Source organism: Sorex araneus, chromosome 2 (genome assembly GCF_027595985.1).
Source record: "Sorex araneus isolate mSorAra2 chromosome 2, mSorAra2.pri, whole genome shotgun sequence".
NCBI classification, from domain to species: domain Eukaryota; kingdom Metazoa; phylum Chordata; class Mammalia; order Eulipotyphla; family Soricidae; genus Sorex; species Sorex araneus.
The window spans coordinates 208,957,200-208,981,822 of NC_073303.1; the positions used below are offsets into that span (position 1 = coordinate 208,957,200).

The 24,623-nt window shown below is 52.6% G+C and overlaps 1 protein-coding gene across 1 annotated transcript in view; it reads right to left on the reverse strand.

The window, feature by feature from the left end:
* Positions 1–1,750: 1,750 nt before the first annotated feature.
* The window catches only part of MYO5C (myosin VC), a 99,786-nt gene continuing 76,913 nt past the window's right edge, over positions 1,751–24,623 (reverse strand). The window contains exons 32-41 of the mRNA XM_055124553.1: positions 23,215–23,353; positions 19,447–19,534; positions 15,419–15,517; positions 12,603–12,757; positions 9,368–9,457; positions 7,318–7,468; positions 6,078–6,360; positions 4,200–4,374; positions 3,605–3,685; positions 1,751–2,478 (exon numbers count right to left, since the gene is read on the reverse strand). Of these exons, the coding sequence (XP_054980528.1) occupies positions 2,326–2,478; positions 3,605–3,685; positions 4,200–4,374; positions 6,078–6,360; positions 7,318–7,468; positions 9,368–9,457; positions 12,603–12,757; positions 15,419–15,517; positions 19,447–19,534; positions 23,215–23,353 (1,414 nt within the window). The 3' untranslated portion in view covers positions 1,751–2,325. The remainder of the gene's footprint in view (positions 2,479–3,604; positions 3,686–4,199; positions 4,375–6,077; positions 6,361–7,317; positions 7,469–9,367; positions 9,458–12,602; positions 12,758–15,418; positions 15,518–19,446; positions 19,535–23,214; positions 23,354–24,623) is intronic.

Genomic DNA, 24,623 nt, shown 5'->3' on the forward strand with positions numbered 1-24,623 from the left:
TGGTTTCTGGGGTTGATTGGGGCCTTCTGCAGCAGGGTGTGGCTCTCAGCTGGTTGGAACCCCACGAACCCACGCAGAGGTGCTGAGCAACCGTGACTTTTACCGTGACGGAATCTGGAACTCCCGTCTCCTCACAGGCTGTGCCACGCACCTCCCCACCTTCAGCTTTGAGGACGATGTGGCAGGGAGCGTCTCAGAAACATCTCAGCCCCTGTTGGTGCCTTGGCCCTGATAAGAGTTGGTTCTTGCCAACGCGGAGGAAACTTCAAACTGTGCCACTGCAGCTGCTCTGTCCCCCCCCCCCCCCCCCATGCGTGGGAAGTGCCGTCAGGGCAGAGAGCGCCATGGGTGAGGGGCAGGAGGGGGAGCCCCCCCAGCTCACAGTGGGGTGCCACAGAGCCGCCAGCCGCAGCTGGCCCAGCGCAGGGCCTCCTGCAGTGTAGGGACACACCCGAGTCCACTCCCAGACAACTGGGCCGGGAAGCTATCTCCCTGGCCCAAGTCTTGTTTGTTCCGTTCTGGGCCACACCGGTCAAGTTTAGGGGTTACTCCTGGCTCTCTGCTCAGGGATCACTCCTGGCAGTGCGCAGGGCACCATGTGGGATGCTGATGATCGAACCCAGGTCAGACACGTGCAAGGCTCTACCTGCTGCACTATCTTCCCTGGTCCAACTCTTCCCATGTTTTTTATGAGCTACTCGGAATCTGTCGAGTCTAGCATCTTTATTTATTTATCTATTTTTATTTTTATTATTTTTTTTTTCTTTTTGGGTCACACCCGGCGATGCTCAGGGGTCACTCTTGGCTCTGCACTCAGGAATCACCCCTGGCCACGCTCAGGGGACCCTATGGGATGCTGGGAATCGAACCCGGGTCGGCTGCGTGCAAGGCAAACGCCCTACCCGCTGTGCTATCACTCCAGCCCCAAGTCTAGCATCTTTAAATAGGATCTTTTAAGAGAGACATAAGACTTACTCACTTCAGGGCTAGAGCAATAGCACAGCAGGGAGGGCGTTTGCCTTTCAGCGGCCGACCCAGGTTCAATTCCCAGCATCCCATAGGGTCCCCCTAGCACCGCCAGGAGCAATTCCTGAGTGCAGAACCAGGAGTAACCCCTGAGCATCACCAGGTGTGACCCATAAAGAAAAAAAAAAAACAAGGAAATAAATTTAAAAAAAAGACTTACTTCATAAAAGTGTGAGTCAGCAATTTAAAGAATTTATTTGCTAATGTATTGTTGAAAATATTACAAAGTTCTACTTTTTTTCAACCATTTCTTTACATACGATGAATTTAAAAGAAGCAAATGAGATCATCTGTAGTATGAACGGCATTTCCTATTGCAGCTAGGGTGACGCTGCCTCCCAGTCATGTATGATTTCCACTCTTATGGTGTGTGTCCGCTGCCTATCACTGTCTGTGGGGGCTCAGCTGGGTTTTGTGACAATCCTGGGCCTACAGGTCACACCCGACTGTGCTCAGGGATCACTTCTGGTGGGCTGGGGGGGGCATGTGTGGTGCCAGGGATTGAAACTGTTTTGGCAGCATGCAAGGGAAGTGCCATACCTGTTGTATTATCACTCCAGTCCCTTGAATTTTTCTCTTCGTAGTTTATTGAGGTAACAAAGGTTTATAAGAACGTGTTTTAGGTGTATGTGACCATACAACACCCGCCACCAGAGTTCCACTATCCCTTACTTGTTTTAAGCAAGCCTAAATAATATATTAGTTTAAAATATATAAAAATAATTCATGACTGATTTCAACTTGAATAGTAAAAATTACAGGGGTCTGAAACTTTTTATTTTGGGGCCACACCTGGCGATGCCCAGGGGTTACTCCTTTCTCTGCTCTCAGGAAATACTCCTGGGAGTGCTCAGGGGGACCACATGGGATGTTGGGGATCAAACCTGGGTCAGTCACATGCCATACCCACTGTCCTATATCTCCAGCCCCTGGATTTCTTTTTTCTTTTTGTGTCACACCCGGCGATGCTCGGGGGTTACTCCTGGCTCTGCACTCAGGAATTACTCCTGGCGGTGCTCAGGGGACCATATGGGATGCTGGGAATCGAACCTGGGTCGGCCACGTGCAAGGCAAACACCCTACCCACTGTGCTATTGCTCCAGCCCTGGATATTTTCTTTTAAAAACAGGAGTATTTTTAGTAACAAGTCAACACTGGACAGTGTGTTTCAGCCATGGCCAGAGCACATTCGCATCCTATTAATCACATCCTAAGGCACTGCCAGTTCCAGTGAATGACCCCAATCATGCTGACCCCACTGAGCTTTGCAGGAGAGTGCCTCTGTCATCTTTCCCCCTGTTATAATCTGTTGAGAAAGCCCAGCTTCAAACTGCTGGGGATCTGGATCATTTCCAGTGCGTGCGGAGAGGGGGTGAACGGGAAGGTGACTTGGAAAAGATACTTGGTATCCAACATCAGCTGTGAGGAATCCTCCCGGCTATTCAGGAGAGCCTGGAATGAGAACCAGAGCAAGAGTCAGCAAGGAAACCTACACATCCTGCTTTACTGCTGCCTGCAGAACTCCTTTCAGAACCATAAAACACAACACAGGAGGAATTTTTTTTTTTTTTTTTTTTTTTGCTTTTTGGGTCACACCTGGCGATGCACAGGGATTACTCCTGGCTCTGCACTCAGGAACCACCCCTGGCCGTGCTCAGGGGACCATATGGGATGCTGGGATTTGAACCCGGGTCGGCCGCGTGCAAGGCAAACGCCCTACCCGCTGTGCTATCTCTCCAGCCCCGAGACAGGAGGAATTTTGAACAGGGTGATCTACCTCTGACTTCCACTGTAGCACTGTGTCACCGTCATCGATTTGCTCGAGCGGGCACCAGTAACATCTCCATTGTGAGACTTGTTGTTACTGTTTCTGGCATATCAAATATGCCACGGGGAGCTTGCCAGGCTCTGCCATGTGGGTGGGATACTCTCGGTAGCTTGCTGGGCTCTCCGAGAGGGGCGGAGGAATCAAACCCGGTGTTGGTTGCGTGCAAGGCAAACGCCCTGACTTCCATAGCAGTATTTTTATTGGGGTGTGTGTGGAGGCATGGAGGTCACCCCTGGTGATGCTCAGGGTTACTCCTGGCTCTGCACTCAAGAATGACTCCCAGTGGTGCTCAGGGGACTATATAGGATTCCAGGGATTGAAACCAGGTAGCGCCCTACCCACTGTACTATCTCTCTGGCCCCTCCAGATCTGTTCCTTGCTCTGTTTTACCAAAGAAGTCAGTTTCTCAGCAGAGGGACCGACTCATCTGCTCTCTATGGGCATTTCTCTTTGTGCTCTGCAAATGTCCAGGTACCGGTTTCCCTTTAAACTCCCTCAAATTATTATTATTATTATTATTATTAATTATTAGGGTCACACCCAGAAATGCACAGGGGTTACTCCTGGCTCATGCACTCAGGAATTACCCCTGGCGGTGCTCAGGGGACTATATGGGATGCTGGGATTCGAACCTGGGTCGGCCGCGTGCAAGGTAAACGCCCTCCCCGCTGCACTATCTCCCCAGCCCCGAAGGTGCTTTCCTGCCAAGGCCTGGGGGTGGGATGGAAAGCGAGGCCTTCGGGAACTCACCTGGACTTTGCGGACGAAGGCCGGGGCCACTCTCTTCTCGAAGTCATCGATGGGAGTGTACAGATTAAGGATCTTCACGATCTGCAGACAGGACACAAGACCGTCAGGCTCGGGAGGAAGGATGCCCTGTCTGTGATGAAAGGTTGTGGCCTCCTGAAGCGGGCACCTGCACCCGGGGACATGGAGAGGGCGGCAGACGCCCTAGGGCCGGGGGTGGCGCTGGAATGAATGATGTCTGTGCGGGGCCTGATTGATAACCGGACGCCAAGGCGGGGGGCCTAAAGTGCGATTTTAAAAATGCCCGCATTTGGGGAACCCGAACCACAGGTCTGGCTCTAAGCAGCCCGTGTCTGTATTCCTCAGTGGAGAGTAAACAGGGTGGGAACAGAGTGGGGGCGGGGGTGACCTTCCTTCACGGGATGCGGAGCGAGTGCCACTTCCGCCTGCAACACCCGTACCCGCGTGGGACGCCAGGGTGGCTGTAAGACCGAGCACGGAATAACCAAGAATGCTTCCCAAAGAGCACTGCGCTGGGGGCGGGCACCCTGGCGCTCGCTCGGCCGGGGATGCGAGGCCGGCTGCCCTGCCGCGTTACCTGCACGGCCGTGAGCGCGGTGCAGCGCTCGGAGATCTCCGTGGCGTCGCTGTCTGTGGTCTTCTTGACCTGCAGCAGCCAGGCCGCCTGGGACAGCGGCTCCAGCGTCTCTTTGGCCAGGCTGCCGGGCAGGTTCTTCTCCTTGAGCCATTCTTCCAAGTAGCTGATGTTGCACCTGGGGGAGCAGAGAAGAGCCGGCGATCCACTGGGAGCACTTGGCCCGGGGCGGGGCCGGGGGGGGGGGGGAGGTCCCAGGAGAGGGCTGGAGCATGCTTGGCTGCGCTGCTCCCCAAACACGCAGCTGCCGAGACAGAGGGGTCCGCTCCGGCCCCTGCGTTCTCTCCACCCCGGCAGCACCCAACCCTCCGCTTTAAAAATAAATCACCCGGGGGGCTGGAGAGATAGCACAGCGGGTAGGGCGTTTGCCTTGCACACGGCCGACCCGGGTTCGATTCCCAGCATCCCATATGGTCCCCAAGCACCGCCAGGAGTAATTCCTGAGTGTAGAACCAGGAGTAATCCCTGTGCATCGCTGGGTGTGACCCAAAAAGCAAAAAAAAAAAAAAAAAAAAAAAACAACAAACAAAAATAAATCACCCGATTCAGCTGTCAGACAGGTTTCCTGACCTCAGTGACTCTTCTCCCCTGCGACTGCAGCCTCATCATGCTTGCTCCCCTCCCTCCCTCCCATCCTCTTCCTTTCCTGGGGAAGGGGGTTGGGGAGAAGGCATATCTGGCAGTGCACGGAGGGCGGTTTGTGACGGCGAGGGCCGAACCTGGGTCACAGCATGCAAGGCCAGTGCCCCCCCCCTGCCATACTATCACTCTGGGCCCAGCCTGGATTTCTTTGCTTTCGTTTATTTGTTTGTTTGTTTTTGGGTCACACCCGGCGATGCACAGGGGTTACTCCTGGCTCTGCACTCAGGAATTACTCCTGGCGGTGCTCGGGGGACCCTATGGGATGCTGGGATTTGAACCCGGGTTGGCCGAGTGCAAGGCAAACGCCCTCCCTGCTGTGCTATCGCTCCAACCCCGATTTCTTTGCTTTTTTTACTGAATCATGTTCGAACACCGGTCCCTTCAGCAGTTTCCCACCACCAGTGTTCCCCGCCCCCCCATGGCAGGCACGTTTCTTATCTCTGTCTTTCCTCTCTCTCTCCCTCTCTCTCTCTCTTCCTCTCTCTCTCTCCCTCCCCCCCTCTCTCTCCCTCTCTCTCCCCCCCCCTCTCTCCCTCTCTCCCTCTCCCCCCCCCTCTTGGGCATTATGGTTTACAATCACTGTCACTGTCACCCTCATCCTGTTGCCCATCGATTTGCTTGAGCGGGCACCAGTAATGTCTCCATGGTAAGACTTGTTACTGTTTTTGGCATATCGAATACGCCACGGGTAGCTTGCCAGGCTCTGCCATGCGGGCGGGAAGAGGGACGGAGGAATTGAACCCGGGTCGGCCGCGTTCAAGGCGAACGCCCTCCCCGCTGCACTATCACTCCAGCCCATGGTTCACAACACAGACACTAACAGGTTGTCATGCATATCCCTTTACTTGTCACTGTCATGCTGCTCCCTTCCCTGTCCTAACTGCCCTCCACACCCACACAGCTGTGGCAGCTCTCAACCACTGCCCAGTCCTGCCTACCCTGATTCCGTAATGGGCTCCTTTGAGCTTCTCGGAAGGAGGTGGGGGGTGTAATGAAATCACACTTTGTTTCCTGGGCTCTCTAACAGGCCAGGGTGCTTTTCAGAGACGCTGCAGCCAGTGAGTTAATCGGACCTACACCCAGATTCCACTATCTCGAGGGGAAGAATGGGAACTAGCCGCAAGGGGCGGGGCCTCCAGAGGGACACGCGCGGGGGCGGGCGGCGGGCAGGGGGCTCACCGTATCTGCATGCCCTTCCTGCACGAGCACATGTCCTTGCGCAGGAAGAGGCTGTTGAGGGTGACGGCCCCGACGAGGTACAGCAGCTGCTTGAGCGCCTGGCGCACGAGCTCGGGGTCCAGCCCGCTCTGGCACATGGTGCTGTAGAAGTAGCTCAGCTGCTGCAGGATGGACGTCATGGTGTAGGCGTCCGTGTCGTCGATGCTGGAGGACCGTTTCCGGAAGCCCGTGGGCTTGCGGCCGGAAATCCCCTGCAGGCTCTCGTATTCCAGCATGCCGGGCACTGCAGAGAGAGGGGCGGCGTGGCCACAGCCCGGGGCTGCCCAGTGCTCACCTGCTTCCCCGGCAGGGGGGCCCTGACCTCTCCGCAAGGGTCAGCGGCAGCCGAAGTTTTGGCCCCGAGAGCCAGAGAAGGAGGCTGGGGAGCACGAGGTGCAAGGGGGCACAGAGGGTTGGGGGCTTCTCCCACCGGCCCAGGAAGGACAGCACCTCAGGCCTGGGGCCACGGAATGCCCTTAGGTATCACAGATTGAAAAAAAGTGTACAAGAACTTGAATGGGATTTCAGGACTTCAAAATACTTTGATCAACCTATGTAGGATTAGCAGCAGGAAATTCTGCCATCTATTTTTTTTTTTTTTGGCTTTTTTGGGTCACACCCTGCGATGCACAGGGGTTACTCCTGGCTCATGCATTCAAAATTAATCCTGGCGGTGCTCGGGGGACACTATGGGATGCTGAGAATCGAACCCGGGACAGTCGCATGCAAGGCAAACACCCTACCCGTTATGCTATTGCTCCAGCTTTGAAATTCTGTCATCTTTCCCTTCATTTATTTATTTATTTGTTTGCTTTTAGGGTCACACCTGGCAATGCACAGGGGTTACTCCTGGCTTTGCACTCAGGAATTACTCCTGGCGGTGCTCAGGGGACCATATGGGATGCTGGGAATCGAACCCGGGTCGGCTGTGTGCAAAGCAAACACCCTACCCGCTGTGCTATCGCTCCAGCCCTGATCTTTCCCTTCAAAATGAATGACCTTTGCAGAAAGAAAACAACAAACCACGTATATAAATATGACTAAGTAATCAAAAAATTCAAAAGAATAAAAATTTACATGATTAGACTTTAGTTTAAAATTGCTCTTTAATCTAGCACATTCTATATTGCCAGATCTCCATGGTAACCCATGTGATCCCTTCATGTTCCTGTTAATTTTGGTCATCAATTTTTTTTCTTACCTATTATTGGTTGAATATTGTCTTCCATTACCATGATGAACTGATGATATATTCGTATAGCCACGTCACTAAGAACTTGTCTGTATTCTGAAAGGTCAAAATTGTTCAAGCAATTCTCATTCTGACGGGGAGTATTATACTTCATGAATTCCTGAAAGTAATTTTGAGCATATAAATGATTCGAATAACAGACATGTAGGAGATTAAATACTGTCACTGTCACTGTCATCCCGTTGCTGATCGATTTGCTCGAGTGGGTACCAGTAACATCACCAATGTTGGACTTGTTGTGACTGTTTTTGGCATATCGAATACACCACGGGGAGCTTGCCAGGCTCTGCCGTGTGGGTGGGATATTCTCGGTAGCTTGCTGGGCTCTCCGAGAGGGACGTAGGACTCGAACCCTGGTCGGCTGCGTGCCAGGCAAACACCCTACCTGCTGTGCTATCACTCTGTGGGCCTCTACTGAACCTCAGGAAGTAATTAAGGTAAATCAGGAGAGGACTCTGAGCTCACAGGGTAAGTATCCTGATTTTAAGCACCAAGGGACTCTCTCTCTCTCTCTCTCTCTCTCTCTCTCTCCCCTCACTCCCTGTGTGGGAGTGCTGGCAGGAAGAGACTCTCAAGCTGCAGACTCTAGCCCCCCCAACCCCTCATCTCAGACAGCCTCCCGAACAGACTGTGGTACTCTAATGCAGTATGTTTGACATGTTCAGAGAGATGCAGGAAAGCAGGGCAGGAGAGAGAGCACAGCAAGTAGGGCACTTGCCATGTTTAATTTAAAATACTAAAACTAGGGGCTGGAGCGATAGCATAGCAGATACGGCATTTGCCTTGCATGCAGTCGACTCGGGTTCTATTCCCAGCATCCCATAGGGTCCCCTGAGCACCGCCAGAGGTAATTCCTGAGTGCAGAACCAGGAGTAACCCCTGTGCATCGCCGGGTGTGACCCAAAAGAAAAAAAAATTCTCAAGTAATGCAAATCTTTAAAATGACTCTACAAGCATCTTTATTTTTGTGCTCCTACAATTTCAATCGAGTATGCACCTAAGTGCTGATACTGCTTATTTCCTAAAGCTATTAAAAATGTGGGGAGGAAAATCCCCGCCATACCCTTGGCCTGACTCCACAGTCTCAGGGCAGACCTCACCGAGACACAATCTGCTGAAAATTCTGATATGCGGGTTTTGTGATGGAAATAAAAATAGACTAGTTAAAAAAAATCGCACTGGTAGGGAAAATGGCAAAGGGTCCAGGGATTATGGAGATACTAGCAAGACCTTGTGGAAAACCTGTTTTTTGAAGAAACAGGCATGTTGGACTAAGGGCGTATTTTAGAATCACAATATTAAAAAACTTCAGAATTTTACTACCAGATGGAAACTCAGCATCATTCACTCTGGTGGGCTGGAAAGATAGTACAGCAGGAAGAGGGCTCGCCTCGCATGCAGCTGACCCCGAGAGGGTCCCGTGAGCCCACCTGATTCCTGGACTCAGAGCCACGCATAAGCCCCGAGCACCTCTGGAGTGGCCCACACGAAAGTCATTCGACCTACCTTATTTATTAACCAGACAGGGAATCTGAGGTGTGATGCCCTATCCAAAGTGTAAGATTCTACTCAGGGTTTACTCCTGGCTCTGTGCTCAGGAATTACTCCCAATGATGCTTGGGGGACTGCAGGGGATGCCAGGGATCGAATCCAAGCTGGAGCGTGTAAGGCAACTGCCCTACCCTCGGTGCCATCACTCAAGGCTAAGCTGAGGGCTGGAGCGATAGCACAGTGGGTAGGGCGTTTGCCTCGCATGCGGCCGACCCGGGTTCGATTCCCAGCATCCCATAGGGTCCCCTGAGCACTGCCAGGAGTAATTCCTGAGTGCAGAGCCAGGAGTAACCCCTGAGCATCACTGGGTGTGACCCAAAAAGCAATAGAAAAAAAAAAACCCAAAACACTAAGTTGCTTTCTCGAAGCTCACGGAGTAGGGGTCTGGGGGCAGAAGGCCCTGGGGCAGACAGAGCTGTCCTTGGCCGGGGCAAGGAAGCGTCCTTACCTCCTCCCCACTGTACTGCTTCAGGCAGTTGAGGAAATGACACGAGTTGGAGAGCCAGAATGACAGCATCTCGAAGTCTTCCAGGTGGTCCTGAAACAAGAGCAAACCGAGCTGGTGGCTCAGTGGTGTGTCCCAGGCAGGAGAATGGCCCACCAGGAGAATTCTTTTATCCACGAAAGCTTTCTTACACTGATTTCTATCTTCTTGGCTTAAAGTTCAGGTTTTGTAAACCACTTTGAAATAACTAAAAATCACTTAAAACATTCAGTCTTATTGAGGCGTTAACTGATGGACAAAACTGTAAGACATTTCAAACATACACTGGGGCTGGAGCTATAGCACAGCGGGGAGGGCATTTGCCTTGCATGCGGCTGACCCAGGTTCAATTCCCAGCATCCCATATGGTCCCTCTAGTACTGCTAGGAGTAATTTCTGAGTGCAGAGCTAGGAGTAACCCCTGAGCATCGCTGGGTTGACCCAAAAAGCAAAAAAAAAAAAAAAAAAAACCAAACCAACATACATCATGGTGATTTGATCTACACATACTTTATGAAAGGATTCCACTCTTTTAATTTATGTCTTTATCTCATGTGTGTGTGTGCGTGTGCGTGCATGTGTGTGTGTGTGTGTGTGTGTGTGTGAACACATATTCTATTCTTTTGGCAAGTTTCTATGATAAAATGCGTTACCAACTATATTCTGCCGTGCGGGCGAGATACTCTCGGTAGCTTGCCGGTCTCTCCTAGAGGGGCAGAGGAATCGAACCCTAGTCAGCTGCGTGCAAGGCAAATGCCCTACCTGCTGGGCTATCGCTCAAGCTCCCCGTGGCGTATTCGATATGCCAAAGACAGTAACAATGAATCTCACAATGGAGACGTTACTGGTGCCCGCTCCAGCAAATCGATGAGCAACGGGATGACAGTGACCGCGACAGTGACCAACTATACTCACCATGTTTTCCTTTTCTATTACCCATCAGCCCTTAGTCATCCTCGAGCTGAAAGCTTGTACTCCTTAAATTTATACGACAACAACAAGCTCTCCTAGTCTGCGGTTTCCCGGGCACCTGGACCCTGCAGTGCAGGAGTGACAGAGAAACAGGAGTCTCGGTTCCTCCCCGTCAAAGTCCACCCTGTGACTGAGGACACTCACAGGACACGGGTAAGATACGATCAAGTAAAGAACCACCAACAAGTGTGGCCCGCTCGGAGAAGTCCAGAGTACGGCGCCACAAAGGGTAGCTCAGACCTCAGGATCAGGGGCCGAGGTGGGAGAACAGCGCCCCCTATGGGGCGGGGAACAGGGAACAGGAGCAGACGGTGGCCGACACAGGATTTCTTAGTTTCTGTTTTTGGACCCCATCTGGCAGAGTTCAAGGCCTCGTCCTGGCTCTGCACTCAAGGGTAACTCCTGGCAGGGCCCGGGCGACCTTGTGGAGCACCAGAGACGGAACCCTGGTCAGCCGTGTGCAAGGCACGCACCCTCCCCACTGAACCATCTCTGGCACCGCACGGGGGAGGCGACGGCTGAGTTCTCCCTGCAGTGACAGGAGCCGTAACTGCAGTGGGTGTGCAGTGAGAGGCACGGGAGCAGGGGCTGCGTCAGGCGGGAGAGGTCAGGGGCGGCCCTGGGCACAAAGGGGCCGGGACCTAGAAAGCCCAGGGCAGCCGAGACCGCGGAGAAAGCGGCTTTCTTCTCCTCACGCAGTGCAGCCGGCAGGGCAACAGGCCGGGGCAATCACAGCGCAAGAGTTTCCAGCGTTTGTGAAGATAGAAACCAGGAAAAACACCACTTTATAGGAGCCTGTCAAGACCGTGATCTGAAGCTCCCCACGGAATAGACGCCGAGTTTCTATTCCTGACTCCCGAGGAGCAAGGAGTTCCGGGTACAGTCTATTCTGGGGGAAGAGCAACGGGAAGGGAGCAGTGCTTTCACCCCCAGTGAACTCGGGTGCTGTTCCCCCGAGCTCAGGGCTCACTCCTGGCTCTGCACTCAGGCTGGGCTCAGGGGGCCATACGGGGTGCCAGGGAAGAACCTGGATCGGAACAATGCCGGGCTGACGTCTTGCCCTCCGGACGACCTCTCCAGCGCCTGGACTCCCAGTTTCCAATCTTCTATTCCCAGAATATTTAAAATAGTACTGAAGTGGGCTGGAGTGTTCGCCTTTCATGCGGCTGACCCGTGTTTAATTCCTCCGCCCCTCTCGGAGAGCCCGGCAAGCTACCGAGAGTATCGAGTCCGCGCGGCAGAGCCTGGTAAGCTCCCTGTGGCGTATTGGATATGCCAAAAACAGTAACAACAAGTCTCTCAATGAGAGACGTTACTGGGGCCCGCTCGAGCAAATGGATGAACAACGAGATGAATTACATTACATTGAAGTGGTCAGGGAGACAGCTCAAAGAGTTGGTGCTAGCAGGGTCCTATCTAGAATGTGGGGGCCCTGGGTTTAGGCCCAAACATTGGCCAAGTGGACCAGGAATGATCCCCCCGGCCTCCAAAACATTGCTTGGAAATCCCCTGCCCCCAAAGCATCGCTCTCATAAAAACAACATCAAAATACCCCTGTTTCAGTAGCAAAACATTTATCTTACTAAAAGTGAGACAGGACTTCCTGCATTGAAAGTTTCAAATATATCTCAACACCAAACATTGCTTTTTTTCTGGGGGGGGTCACACCCGGCGATGCTCAGGGGTTCCTCCTGGCTCTGCTTTCAGAAATTACTCCTGGTGGGTGCTCAGGGGACCCTATGGGATGCTGGGAATTGAACCCGGGTCGGCCGTGGAGGGGTGTGTGTGTGTGTGAAAAAAAATAAATAATGGGTCTGTATTTCACTAACAGATAATCTATCTTTGTTTCTGGGCAGGAATAAAAGCTTTATATTATATAAGGCGGTTTGAGAAGGGAAAATTAAAATTCTTCCAGAAGGCCAGGGTTTTCAGTTCCTGGCCTTGGCATTCACGGTGGACAGCTGGTCAGAATGTGCTTCAGTGGGAATTGTGCCCACTGACGCCACACCGGGGTGATCTGTGGGCTGCAGGGTGTCGGCCCCTCCGTACCCCGGGCGTCCTTGACTCCCTTATCCTCCCTGACAGACGGTTCATCTTTACTGCCCGGGCCTCCGACTCAGCACTGGCCGGCGGTGGACAGAGGGGCCCGATCAGGGCGCTGAGAGGTCGAGGGGATGCTCAGAGCAGAGGAAGGACCCAGGGAGTGGGTGTCACAGGGGGCTCCTACCTTCACCACCTGCTTGATGCCGCTGATGATGCTGTTCATCAGGGACTTGAGCATGCTGCCGTCGTTCACGGAGTCCACGTAGCGCACACACATGAAGAGGATGTGAGCCGGCAGCCCCGGGATCATGTTCACCACCACGCCGCGGGGCTTGAGGTCTGCAGCGCAAGGGGGCCGGGAGGGGACTGAGCCGGGCGGGGCTCTCTGACCGTGCGGTTCCTCGCTGCTACACTGCACACACACACACACACACACACACACACACACACACAGAGGGGTGATGCTTTTCTTTTTCTTTTTCTATTTTGGATCACACCTGGCGATGCACTAGGGTTACTCCTGGCTCTACACTCAGGAATTACTCCTGGCGGTGCTCAGGGGACCCTATGGGACGCTGGGAATCGACCCTGGGTCAGCCGCATGCAAGGCAAACGCCCTCCCCGCTGTGCTATCGATCCAGCCCTGGTGATGCTTTTCTTCAAAGGGTCGAGTTTAGCTCTTGTCTAAGTCTCACTGTCATCCTGTTGCTCATCGATTTGCTCGAGCGGGCACCAGTAACATCTCCATGGTGAGACTTGTTGTTACTGTTTTTGGCATATTGATTACGCCACGGGTAGCTTGCCAGGCTCTGCCATGTGGGTGGGATACTCTCGGTAGCTTGCTGGGGCCCAAGAGGGGCGGAGGAATCGAACCCAGGTTGACCAGGTGCAAGGCGAACGCCCTACCTGCTGTGCTACTGCTCCAGCCCAAGAGCCACAGTTACTTAAAAAATGGCTCCACACAACTGAGCTGTGTTATTATTTTTTCTTTTTTCTTTTTGGGTCACACCTGGTGATGCACAGGGGTTACTCCTGGCTCTGCACTTAGGAATTACTCCTGGCGGTGCTCAGGGGGCCATATGGGAGGCTGGGAATCAAACCCAGGTTGGCCGCATGCAAGGCAAATGCCCTACCCGATGTGCTGTCACTCCAGCCCCCGAGCTGTGTTATTTTGTTTGTTTGTTTTTGGGCCACACCTGACAGTGCTCAGGGGTCACCCCGGCTCTGCACTTAGGAATTGCTCTTGGTGGTGCGTGTGTGACCCTGTGGGTGCCTGAAGTCCCGCCAGGTCGGCAGCATGCGAGGCCAGCGTCTACCGCTAGTGCTCAGTCCCCCTGCACGGTCTTCCTGCTGACCTGCTGACCGAACCCGGGAAGTGGACGGGCAGTGTTCCTGGTCTCTCTCTACGGGGACCCCGGAGCGTGGCGCTGCCAGGGCCCTGCGGCCCATGCGACAGTGCGGGAGGCTGGGCTTGCTGGCTGCAGCCTCTGACTCCCAGAACCATCACAGGGACCCGAGCAGGAGGGCTCAGGGTGGCCCGGGTGCGCACGGGACGGCCTCCTCGAGGGCTCCAAGGCCCGGAGCGTCTTCTGGGTCCTGGGCAACGCATTGGAGAAGGGGAACTTTGGCCACCGGGGCACAGTGGGGACGTCTGGGGGCCCTAGTCTCGGCCTCCCCGTTGCTGCCTCTACCATGAAGACGGAACATGATCTCAGCCAGAGACTTTACTATATTTCTGTTCTGTTCTGTTTTGGGGCCAAACCTGGCAGTGCTCAGGATTTAGTCCTTGGCTCTGAGCTCAGGGATTGGTCCTGGCGGGACTGAGGGAGGCCGTCTGGGATGCTGGGAACCAAACCCAGGTTGGCCACGTGCAAGGCAAGCACCCTACCCACTGTACTATCTCTCCAGCCCCGGACAGAGACATTTTTTATTGCCAAGACTAGGGGCACTCCTGGCTGCTGTGGGGTAGGAGCCCGGACACTGCTGAGCATCCCACAGTGCACGGTCCCTGCAGTGAAGAGGGTCTGGTCAGGGGTGCTGAGGCCGGGTAGTAGCAGTGGTAGTAGTAGTAGTAATAGTAGTAGTAGTAGTAGTAGCAGCAGCAGCAGCAGCCGTAGCAGCAGTAGTAGTAGCAGCAGTAGTAGTGTAGTAGTAGAGTAGTAGTAGCAGCAGTAGTAGTAGCAGTAGTAGTATAGTAGTAGAGTAGTAGTAGCAGCAGCAGCAGTAATAGTAGCAGTAGTAGAGTAGTAGTATAGTAGTAGAGTAGCAGTAGTAGCAGCAGCAGCAGTAGCATAGTAGTAGAGTAGTAGTAGTAGTAGCAGCAGTAATAGCAATAGTAGTAGCAGTATTGTAGTAGTAGTAGAGTAGTAGTAGTAGCAGCAGCAGTAGTAGCAGTAGTAGTGTAATAGTATAGTAGTAGTATAGTAGTAGTGGTAGCAGCAGTAATAGTAGCAGTAGTAGAGTAGTAGTATAGTAGTAGAGTAGTAGAATAGTAGTAGTAGCAGCAGTAATAGTAGCAGTAGTAGTGTAATAGTAGTAGAGTAGTAGTAGAGTAGCAGCAGCAGTAGTAGTGTAGTAGTAGAGTAGTAGTAGTAGCAGCAGCAGCAGCAGCAGCAGTAGTAGTAGTAGTAGCAGCAGCAGCAGCAGCAGTAGTAGTAGTAGTAGCAGCAGCAGCAGCAGTAGTAGTAGTAGTAGTAGCAGCAGCAGCAGCAGCAGTAGTAGTAGTAGTAGCAGCAGCAGCAGCAGTAGTAGTAGTAGTAGTAGTAGCAGCAGCAGTAGTAGTAGTAGTAGTAGCAGCAGCAGCAGCAGTAGTAGTAGTAGTAGCAGCAGCAGCAGCAGAGCAGTAGTAGTAGTAGTTGTGGTGGTGGTGGTGGAGGTGCTGAGTCAGGTTTTACGAAGAAGCAGGAGGAAGACAAGAGAGGGCCCTTGCCCAGGACTGTGACAATGCCCGGTGTTCAGGTGACCGGAAACAGCAAACCGCAGAGTTGAGGGTCCCCCTACCGAGGATGAGGTTCCGGATGAGCCTGGCCTCGTCGTCCCGCCTATACTCCAGCATCCCCAGGTACTCCTCGCTGTCAGGTGGCAAAGGCGCGTTATTGGCTGTAGAGGGAAGCAAGCGATTAGCCACACAGATGAAACCCATTCCAACAGGTCGTTCAGCGACATCGCCCCGCCTGGGTTCTTCCCCCTTTCGGCCCCCACCCTACTCTGGCTGGTTTGCATAGACTCCCGGCTTCGGACAGATTTATCGAATCCTCAGGGCTAGTATCTGGAAATATATCTATGAACGTAACTGCCACTGGAAAGACTCGGTTATCCTTTGAAGAATTTTTATGAGCTGGGAATGTGACTCAGAATGCAAGTACATGCCTACATGTGTGAGGCCCTGAGTTCGATATCTGGACCAGAGGAAAGAAAGAAAGAAAGAAAGAAAGAAAGAAAGAAAGAAAGAAAGAAAGAAAGAAAGAAAGAAAGAAGGAAGGAAGGAAGGAAGGAAGGAAGGAAGGAAGGAAGGAAGGAAGGAAGGAAGGAAGGAAGGAAGGAAGGAAGAACCCCTTTTTCTTTTTTTTGGCTTTTTGGGTCACACCCATCGATGCTCAGGGGTTACTCCTTGCTCTGCACTCAGGAATTACTCCAGGCGGTGCCTGGGGGATCATATGGGATACCAGGGATTGAACCTGGGTCGGCTGCGTGCAAGAAAAATGCCCTCCCCGCTGTACCATCGCTCTGTCCCCAAGGAAAGCAATCCTTAAGAGAGTCTGATATGTACCTAGCACAGTAGGGACAGGAAAGTAATCACACTGGTAACTCTTGGAGCTGGAGTGAGAATACAGCAGGTAGGGTGTTTGCCTTGTCCATGGCCAACCTGGGTTTGGTCCTCCATATCCCAGATGGTCCCCTAAGCCCCTCCAGGACTGATCTCTGAGCACAGAACCAGGAGTAAGCCCTGAGTATCGCCAGATGTGGCCCAAAAGTAAAACAAATAAAAAGTAAACAAACAAACAAATAAAAATGTTACTGTGTCACGTTGGCAGAGCCTGGTAAGCTCTCCATGGCGTATTTGATAAGCCAAAAACAGTAACAAGTCTCACAATGGAGACGTTACTGGTGCCCGCTTGAACAAATCGATGAAGAACGGGACTACAGTGCCACAGTGCAGTGCTACTGTGTCTTGTGCCATGATGTCAATACTACAGTTAAGAAAGAAAGAGGCACAAAACATTGGGTAAAATACTGAGTTGTGATACAAAAGGGCTTCATTCATTTTCTATATGCTGTGATCTATTAAGACTAAGTGTAATGACCTAAGACAAAAAATTATTTTATTATTATTATTATTATTATTATTATATTTTTTTTTACAGGAAGGGATGGAGGGGTTTGTGTTATAACCAGAAGTACTCAGGAACTGTGCTCAAGGATCACCTCTGCAGGTGCTCAGGGGACAATGTGGGATGCCAGGGATTGAACTCGGGTTGGCTGCATGCAAGGCAATGTGACCTTAACGCCTGTACTATCTCTCCAGCCCCCAAGTAACACAATTTTTTTTCAATTTATTTTTTATTTTTTTAATTTTTTATTAGAGAATCACTGTGATGTACAGTTACAAACTTATGAACTTTACTGTTTGCATTTCACTCATACAGTGCTCATTTACCCATCCCTCCACCAGTGCCCATTCTCCTCCACCAATGATCCCAGTATCCCTCTCACCACCCCCACCCCATCCCTCACCCCTCCCACACCGACTCTGCGGCAGGGCATTCCCTTTTGTTCTCTTTCCTCTTGGGGTAACACAAATCTTAAGTGGAAATTAAAAGCATCAATTATTCAATGAAGAGAACGTATGGAAACAAAAGCAGCACACAATTCTTTTGCCTTAAAGTTCTGGAGGTCAAAAGACTGAAATAAATCTTTCAGGGCTAAAATCAAGGTGTCAGCAGAGCTGTGTTCTTTCCAGAGACGCCACCGCAGAATCTATTTCTTGCCTTTTTTAGCGTTTAACGATCGTCCACATTTGCTGGCCAGTGGCCACGTCACTCGTCCCGACTCTCAAGACGCCCCTTTGTAGTTACATTGTGTTCACCTGGATAATCCAAGAGAACCTCCCACCCTCAAGATCCTTAATTACAGTGGCAAAGTCTCGAAGGTTCACATCCACTCTGAGAAGACATGAGGGGACGGAGCAAAGGACTGAGATTCAGGGTGATTTTGAAGGTGCTTGTGCTGCTGAATTTGGGAAGAACCGAAGGGTCCACGACCCAAGGCATGCGGGCAGCCTCTGAAAGCCAGAAAAGCTTCCCTAAGGAACACGGCCTTGCTGACATTTGGATATGCATCCAGCAAAAACAGTTTTGGGCGACTAATCTCAGGCGAGATGCCAAGCCAATGAGACTCCGGGCACACGAGTCTTCAAGCTGAAAACTCTGGGGCCTTTTTGGAGGGGGGGCGGGCAGCCTCTCGCCCAGCTCCATCCCACTGGAGTCCCAGTAGCCGCAGTCTCTGGCATATAATGACCCAATTTAACAGCTTCCTGACCGGAGTCCAGAGACAGCGTCATCACTGGTGTCAAGAGACACCAATCAGTCCAGCTCTGCAGCTCCCACACGGCCGCCTGAGACCTTCAAATTCCACAATACTGATGGCAGGAGCTCTTTTAGGGTCAGGGGGGTGAGAGCCATCATTGTTACTGTTTTTGGCCTATCGAATACGCCACGGGGAGCTTGCCAGGCTCAGCCTTTGGGAAGGACGAGTAAAGGGAGGCTGCTAAACTCTCAGGGCTAGGACGAATGGAGATGCTACTGGCGCCTGCTCGAGCAAATCGATGTAACAACGGGATGACGGTGATAGAGTGATGGCAGGAGCACTGCACATCAGAAGCGAAAGGAGCACAGAAGTCCACTGAGCTCAGTAAGTGAAAACAACCACACAAGGCCCAACTAGCAACAAACATATGTGCTTTATGTTAAGACCGGTAAATTTTACCTGAACTGGTAAGAGCAATAAATAAAGCAGAAGTACCTGATGGGGGATTTCATTCAAGAGTAGTAATGTGTGCCCGGCCATGTTGTTTGTAGGGATCATGGAAGCTAATGCCACTCGGTGAGTGTTTATGCCGGCAGCCCAGTGAGTGAGACGGGGAGCCTCCACCACAGCCCCAGCTAAGTCTCTGGATAACTGCATCTCTGCTGAGGATCTGACGGCAGTTCAACCTGAACCGCGCAGCTAGCCCACTCCTAGATTCCTGAGTCTCAGAAACTGTGTTGCTAAGTGTTGTTCTAAGTGTTATAGCTGTGTTTGTCTGGGGAAGAATTATTATTTGTGTTTTTTTTTTTGCTTTTTGGGTCACACCCAGCGATGCTCAGGAGTTACTCCTGGCTTTGCACTCAGGAATCACTCCTGGCGGTGCTTGGGGGACCATATGGGATGCTGGGGATTGAACCCGGGTCGGCCGCGTGCAAGGCAAATGCCCTACCCGCTGTGCTATCGCTCCGGCCCCAAGAATTATTATTTGTTAAACGACAATAGTTAATTTTTGGAAAGGAAACATATATTCTATTCTATATGCATTGAATTGAGGTTGTAATACAAAAAAAGAAGAGATGCAAGGAAAGAGAAAGATGCAGAAAAATGCGGAATTGAAGATGGATTTTAGAAGGCCAACTAAAGAAAGAGTAGCTCAGTCATTCTAACAATAAGGCATTTGAAAAGGCTCTTGCCTTCCGTGGTGATTCCTTTGAGCTTTAAAGACTTTTTTTTTTTTTTTTTTTTTTTTTTTTTGCTTTTTGGGGTCACACCTGGCGATGCACAGGGGTTACTCCTGGCTTTGCACTCAGGAATTACCCCTGGCTGTGCTCAGGGGACCATATGGGATGCTGGGATTTGAACCTGGGTCGGCCGCGTGCAAGGCAAACGCCCTACCCGCTGTGCTATCTCTCCAGCCCCAAGAGCTTTAAAGACTTTGTGCAACATCAGGAAATAAATACTTTGATGCATATTGACCTTATGAAGTGAATTTCCCCCCCTACCTTTTTCAATGGTCTTGGTTAGAGTCTTGACTTGATCTTGTAGCTTTTTAATCACTCTATCCTTCATGTCTAACTCCTCTTCAAGATCCTAAAAAATCAAAGGAAATAAAAGCATTTGTTTAGAAGCATCTTCATCTATTTTCAGTAACAGTTATTGATCTGTAACTCACATACAGTTCACATATGATTTCAAAGGCATAATTCAATGGGCTTTAGTATGGTCAGTTGTGCAACCATTACTGATACTGACTTCATCACATTTCATCACAGGAAAAAGAGAAACCTGTTCCAGCCATGTTACCTTCTAGTCCTCTATTAACTTCCCAGCTCCAGCAACTACCGTTACCTTTTGGATATTTAACGTAAGTAGGATTATCACTGTATCACTGTCATCCTGTTGCTCATCGATTTGTTCGAGCGGGCACAGTAACGTCTCTCAATGTGAGACTTATTGTTACTGTTTTTGGCATATCCAATATGCCACGGGTAGCTTGCCAGGCTCTGCCGTGGGGGCACGATACTCTCGGTAGCTTGCCGGGCTCTCCGAGAGGGGCGGAGGAATAGAACACGGGTTGGCTGCGTGAAAGGCAAATGCCCTACCCGCTGTGCTATCGCTCCAGCCCCTCTAATTTTATTTATTTATTTATTTATTTGTTTATTTGGATCACACCCGGCAATGCTCAGGGATTACTCCTGGCTCATGCACTCAGGAATTACCCCTGGCGGTGCTCAGGGGACCCTATGGGATGCTGGGATTCGAACCCGGGTCGGCCGCGTGCAAGGCAAATGCCCTACCCACTGTGCTATTGCTCCAGCCCCCAGCCCCTCTAATTTTAATTTTGACAGTGAGATCATCACTATGTTAAAATTGTATTTAATGGGGTTTTTCCATTCACTCAGTGGACCAGGTAGTGGGTTAAACGACACCCCCTGGAAAGTGATGTCCATCTGGACTACTACGCTGCGACTGTGTTTGGGACTGACAGCCCTAACCCCAATGAGGCTGTCGCTGGAAGAGCACAGAGACACCCACAGGGCTGCCGCGTGCACAGCAGAGCTGAGGGCCGTGCTGGGTGTACACAGCCGGAGAACGCCCGGAGCCCTGAGCGGCAAGGGGCGGTTCTCTCCGAGAGACGGTGGGGGAGGGGCCCTGCCTCGCCTGAGCTGGATCTTCTGGGTGGCCACGGCCACGAAGGCCACATTCCTGTTGTCTGAGGCTGAGGTGTTCACGGGCATTGGTTACCTGGATCTAGGCCACCAGTGCAGTCAGGTGTCATTTGTGGGCACAGTCCACACCTGACACACGGAAATGAAATTCCTGGTTGCACATCCACCTGTAACGCTGGGGGTACTCATCGGTTCAAGGACACAGTCATGCTTCAGCACTGCAGGAGTGATTTGGAGATCCCTGAGGATCTCCAAGAATGCTCAGGAATATTCCAGAATATTCCAGACTATCCACAGATTAGCCTCCCCTCCTGTGTACTCTGAGAATCTTTAGATTACGTATGATACCTAAAGCAATGTAAATGTCATGCATCCAGCTGTTATACTAGATGCTAGAATAATATATATACTAGAATAATACTATATAATGTTATTCACACTAGAGTTTCTAAGCCTTCCTCCAGCTCTGGCCCTTCTCATCACCCCGTTTCTTTCCCGTGGCCCCACTTCCTACCAGCTGACCCCCAGCCTCACACCACGGCCCCTGCTCATCTGGTTTCCATCTGTGGCCCCTTAGGATATTCCAGGGGCCCAGGGAGCGACTGTATCGTCCCTGGATGAGAAACTCTAACGCAGAGAACAATGGTAGGAAAGAAACCACCCTGCACAGAAGCAGCCGCTGCAGGACTAGCGGGTGGAAGGTCGTTCTGAGCTGTCGCTGGGTAAACTGAGGAGAGTGGGCACCAGATAGGAGAGCAGTGGCCGTGGGCCGGGATGAACACGGCTGTCCCTGCCCTCCCCGGCTCAGGCCCCAAGAACACACAGGGCCCTGGGAGGGCGCGACAGAGGCGCCTCACTGGTCCAAGAGGGAAATTAGGGTCACACGCCCCACTCAGAGCCGGTGGGTGAAGGTCCAGGTGGGACAAGAACTGTCATATCGACACGGCCCACTGGCTGCTGGCCCAGCTGCAGATGGGAGCCCTGACACACACACACACACACCCACACACACACACACACACACACACAAACACACACGCGCGCGCGCGCGCACGCACACACCCACACATCCACACCCACACTGCTTTCGTGGGATTATCCGGCCTGGTATGATCCTGCAGAGCTACTCTCTCTCTTTCTCTCTCTCTCTCTCTCTCTCTCTCTCTCTCTCTCTCTCTCTCTCTCTCTCTCTCTCTCTCTCACACACACACACACACACACACACACACGCATGCGCACGTGCACGCGCACATCTACGCACCCATTGCTTATGTGGGATTATCTGGATCCTGCAGTTACTGTCTCACACACACACACCCAGGGATTATGCAGCCTGCTCTGATCCTGCAGAGTTTTACACACACACACACACACACACACACACACACACACACACACACACACACACTACCTGGCCTGCTCTGACTCTGCGGAGAGAACCTGTCACTTCCCACAGATTCCTCTTTTTGGATCCCACTGTCCTTCCGAGTCAGACATGCTGGCAGGCAGGCCTTTTCTGAGAGGGAGGACGAGGGAGGGCCGAGGCTGACCACTGTGGAATGGGGCCTGGGGCGCCCCAGCCCTGGCGGGCCTCTCCTGGTCACTGCCTTCGACAAGGCTGTCCTGGGAAGTGGCCGGAGCGTCCCGGCTCCTGGCAAGGCCCCTCTGCTGCTTCCGCATTCCCCGGTCTGTGGGTTTCGCAGGGAAAATGTCAAAGAAGTGCTGGGAAAGAGGCTGGAGAGAGGGCCGGGGCAGAGAGCCTGCCTGCACGCCGAGGTCCCAGTCTCAACTCCTGCACTGAGCCCGTGGGGGCGGCCCCCTCCTCCCTGTCGGAAAGGGGGAACTGCCGAGAAATTACACAGAGGAAACTTTTACTGTGACAAAGTCATTAATCACGCGATAAAGATGGGAGCGACAGCACAGTGGGTAGGGCGTTTGCCTTGCACGCGGCACACCCGGGTTCGATTCCTCCACCCGTCTCGGAGAGCCGGGCAAGCTACCGAGAGTATCCCGCCCGCATGGCAGAGCCTGGCAAGCTCCCCGTGGCGTATTCGATATGCCAAAAACAGTCACAACACGTCTCACAATGGAGACGTTACTGGTGCCCGCTCGAGCAAATCGATGAGCAACGGGGACAACAGTGCTCCAGTGCTACAGAAAGATGGTCAGATTCTAAAGTTTCTCATCTACCATCCCCATTCACAGAGCATTTTGGCTATTATTAAAGAGTTTTCAATATCCCGCCCCCACCAAAAAAAAAAAGCCGACAAAAATCTTTGGAAAAAAAAAAAGGGAGGGGATATTTGAAAATTCTCTCCCTTCCTAAGAAAACACAAGCCTGAGACGGGTGTCCGGGCTCTGCACTCAGCCTTTCCTCCCCTGGGGGTCTGTCTGAGCACTGGGGGCGGGAGGAAGCCTCCCCGCGTCCTCTCTCCTTAGCTGTCCTCCCCATACCTGGCCACCTGCCTGCTGCTGCCCCTGGAGCCCCAAAGCTCCTCTCGTGGGCGGAGCCAAGAAACACGCTCGGCGGGGAGGGACGCGGGGTCCAGAGAGCACCTGCCGACCCGCTGCCGCCCGCCCAGTGCTCACACGGCTCCGTACCCTGTTCTCCACGGCGGGACGAGAGGCGTCCCCCTTCTCCGCCTCACTCTCGGCTTCGCGGGCCTCCTGCGCTTCTCGGCTCCTCCCCAGCGGGTTTTCTTTCTCTCGTGCGTGGGGTTCACCTGGGGCTTCCGTGGCCCTGGGAACAGGACGGAGGGAAAGTTGGTCAGAGCCTGGCGGTCCTGGGGCACGTGCTGACGCTTCCCGAGACGGGATGCTCCGGCCGACTGAGTACTCGGACAAGGGGGTCCTCACACTGGGGGGAGAGAAGGCTGGAGGGGAACAGCAGAGGTGAGGGCCAGGAGGTCTGCCCCACGGCCTAGAAGCCGGCCTCACATGCAGGGGGAAAAGGCAGCTCAGATAGAGAAGGGACCACCAAGTAGAGGGTTCGAGGAGGGCCCGCTTGGGATGGGAGAGGCGGGCTGAAAGAAGACTATAGACCGAACATGATGGCCACTCAGTACCTCTACTGCAAACCACACACCCAAAAGGAGAGAGAGCAGAAGGGAATGCCCTGCCACAGAGGCGGGGTGGGGTGGGGGGGATGGGATGGGGGTGGTGGGAGGGATGCTGGGACCACTGGTGGTGGAGAATGGGCACTGGTAGAGGGATGGGCACTCGACCACCGTATGACTGAAACGCAAGCACGAAAGTTAGTAAGTCTGTAACTGTATCTCACGGTGATTCACTAATAAAAAATTTAAAAAAAAAAGAAGGCTTGAAGGGGAGACATTGAGGGAGGGGGATGCCCAAGATGACCCCGCCTCCTTGGCCTGACTGCGCCTACCACATCCTTCCTGCCCCTGTCACACCCCGCAGCCAAAAGCCCAGTGATCTCTTTCGCACACAGCTCGCCGAGCAGAAATTTCGCTCTACTGGTGAAAACAAACCCACTGATGTCCTGTGACTCACGGCACCGCTAAGCATGGTTCCCATGTACATAATCCCAGCAGTGCCCCCCCTCCCTCCCCCGGGGCCCCAAGTCCAGTGCCCCCCTCTTGCAGCTCCTCCCCGGCACCCCTGCTGCGTGGGTGTTCTCCCGTCGCGCTGCCTTCGGGCCCCTGTTGCTCCCTCGTGGTGTATCTCTAAGTCCCCAGAGAAAAGAGACCGTTCTGCATCTTCCCTTTCTCCTCACGTTTTTGCTTTTTGAGTCACCCCCAGCGATGCTCAGGGGTTACTCCTGGCTCTGCACTCAGGAATTACTCCTGGCGGTGCTCAGGGGACCCTATAGGATGCTGGGGATCGAACCTGGGTTGGCTGTGTGCAAGGCAAACGCCCTACCTGCTGTGCTATTGCTCCAGCCCCTCTTCTCACTTTTACCAGTGTGGATCCTCTAGTTCCATCCCTGTTGCTGCAGACGGCCTGGTCTTGGTCTTTCTTACAGTGTAGACTCTCCCACTGTGTATATA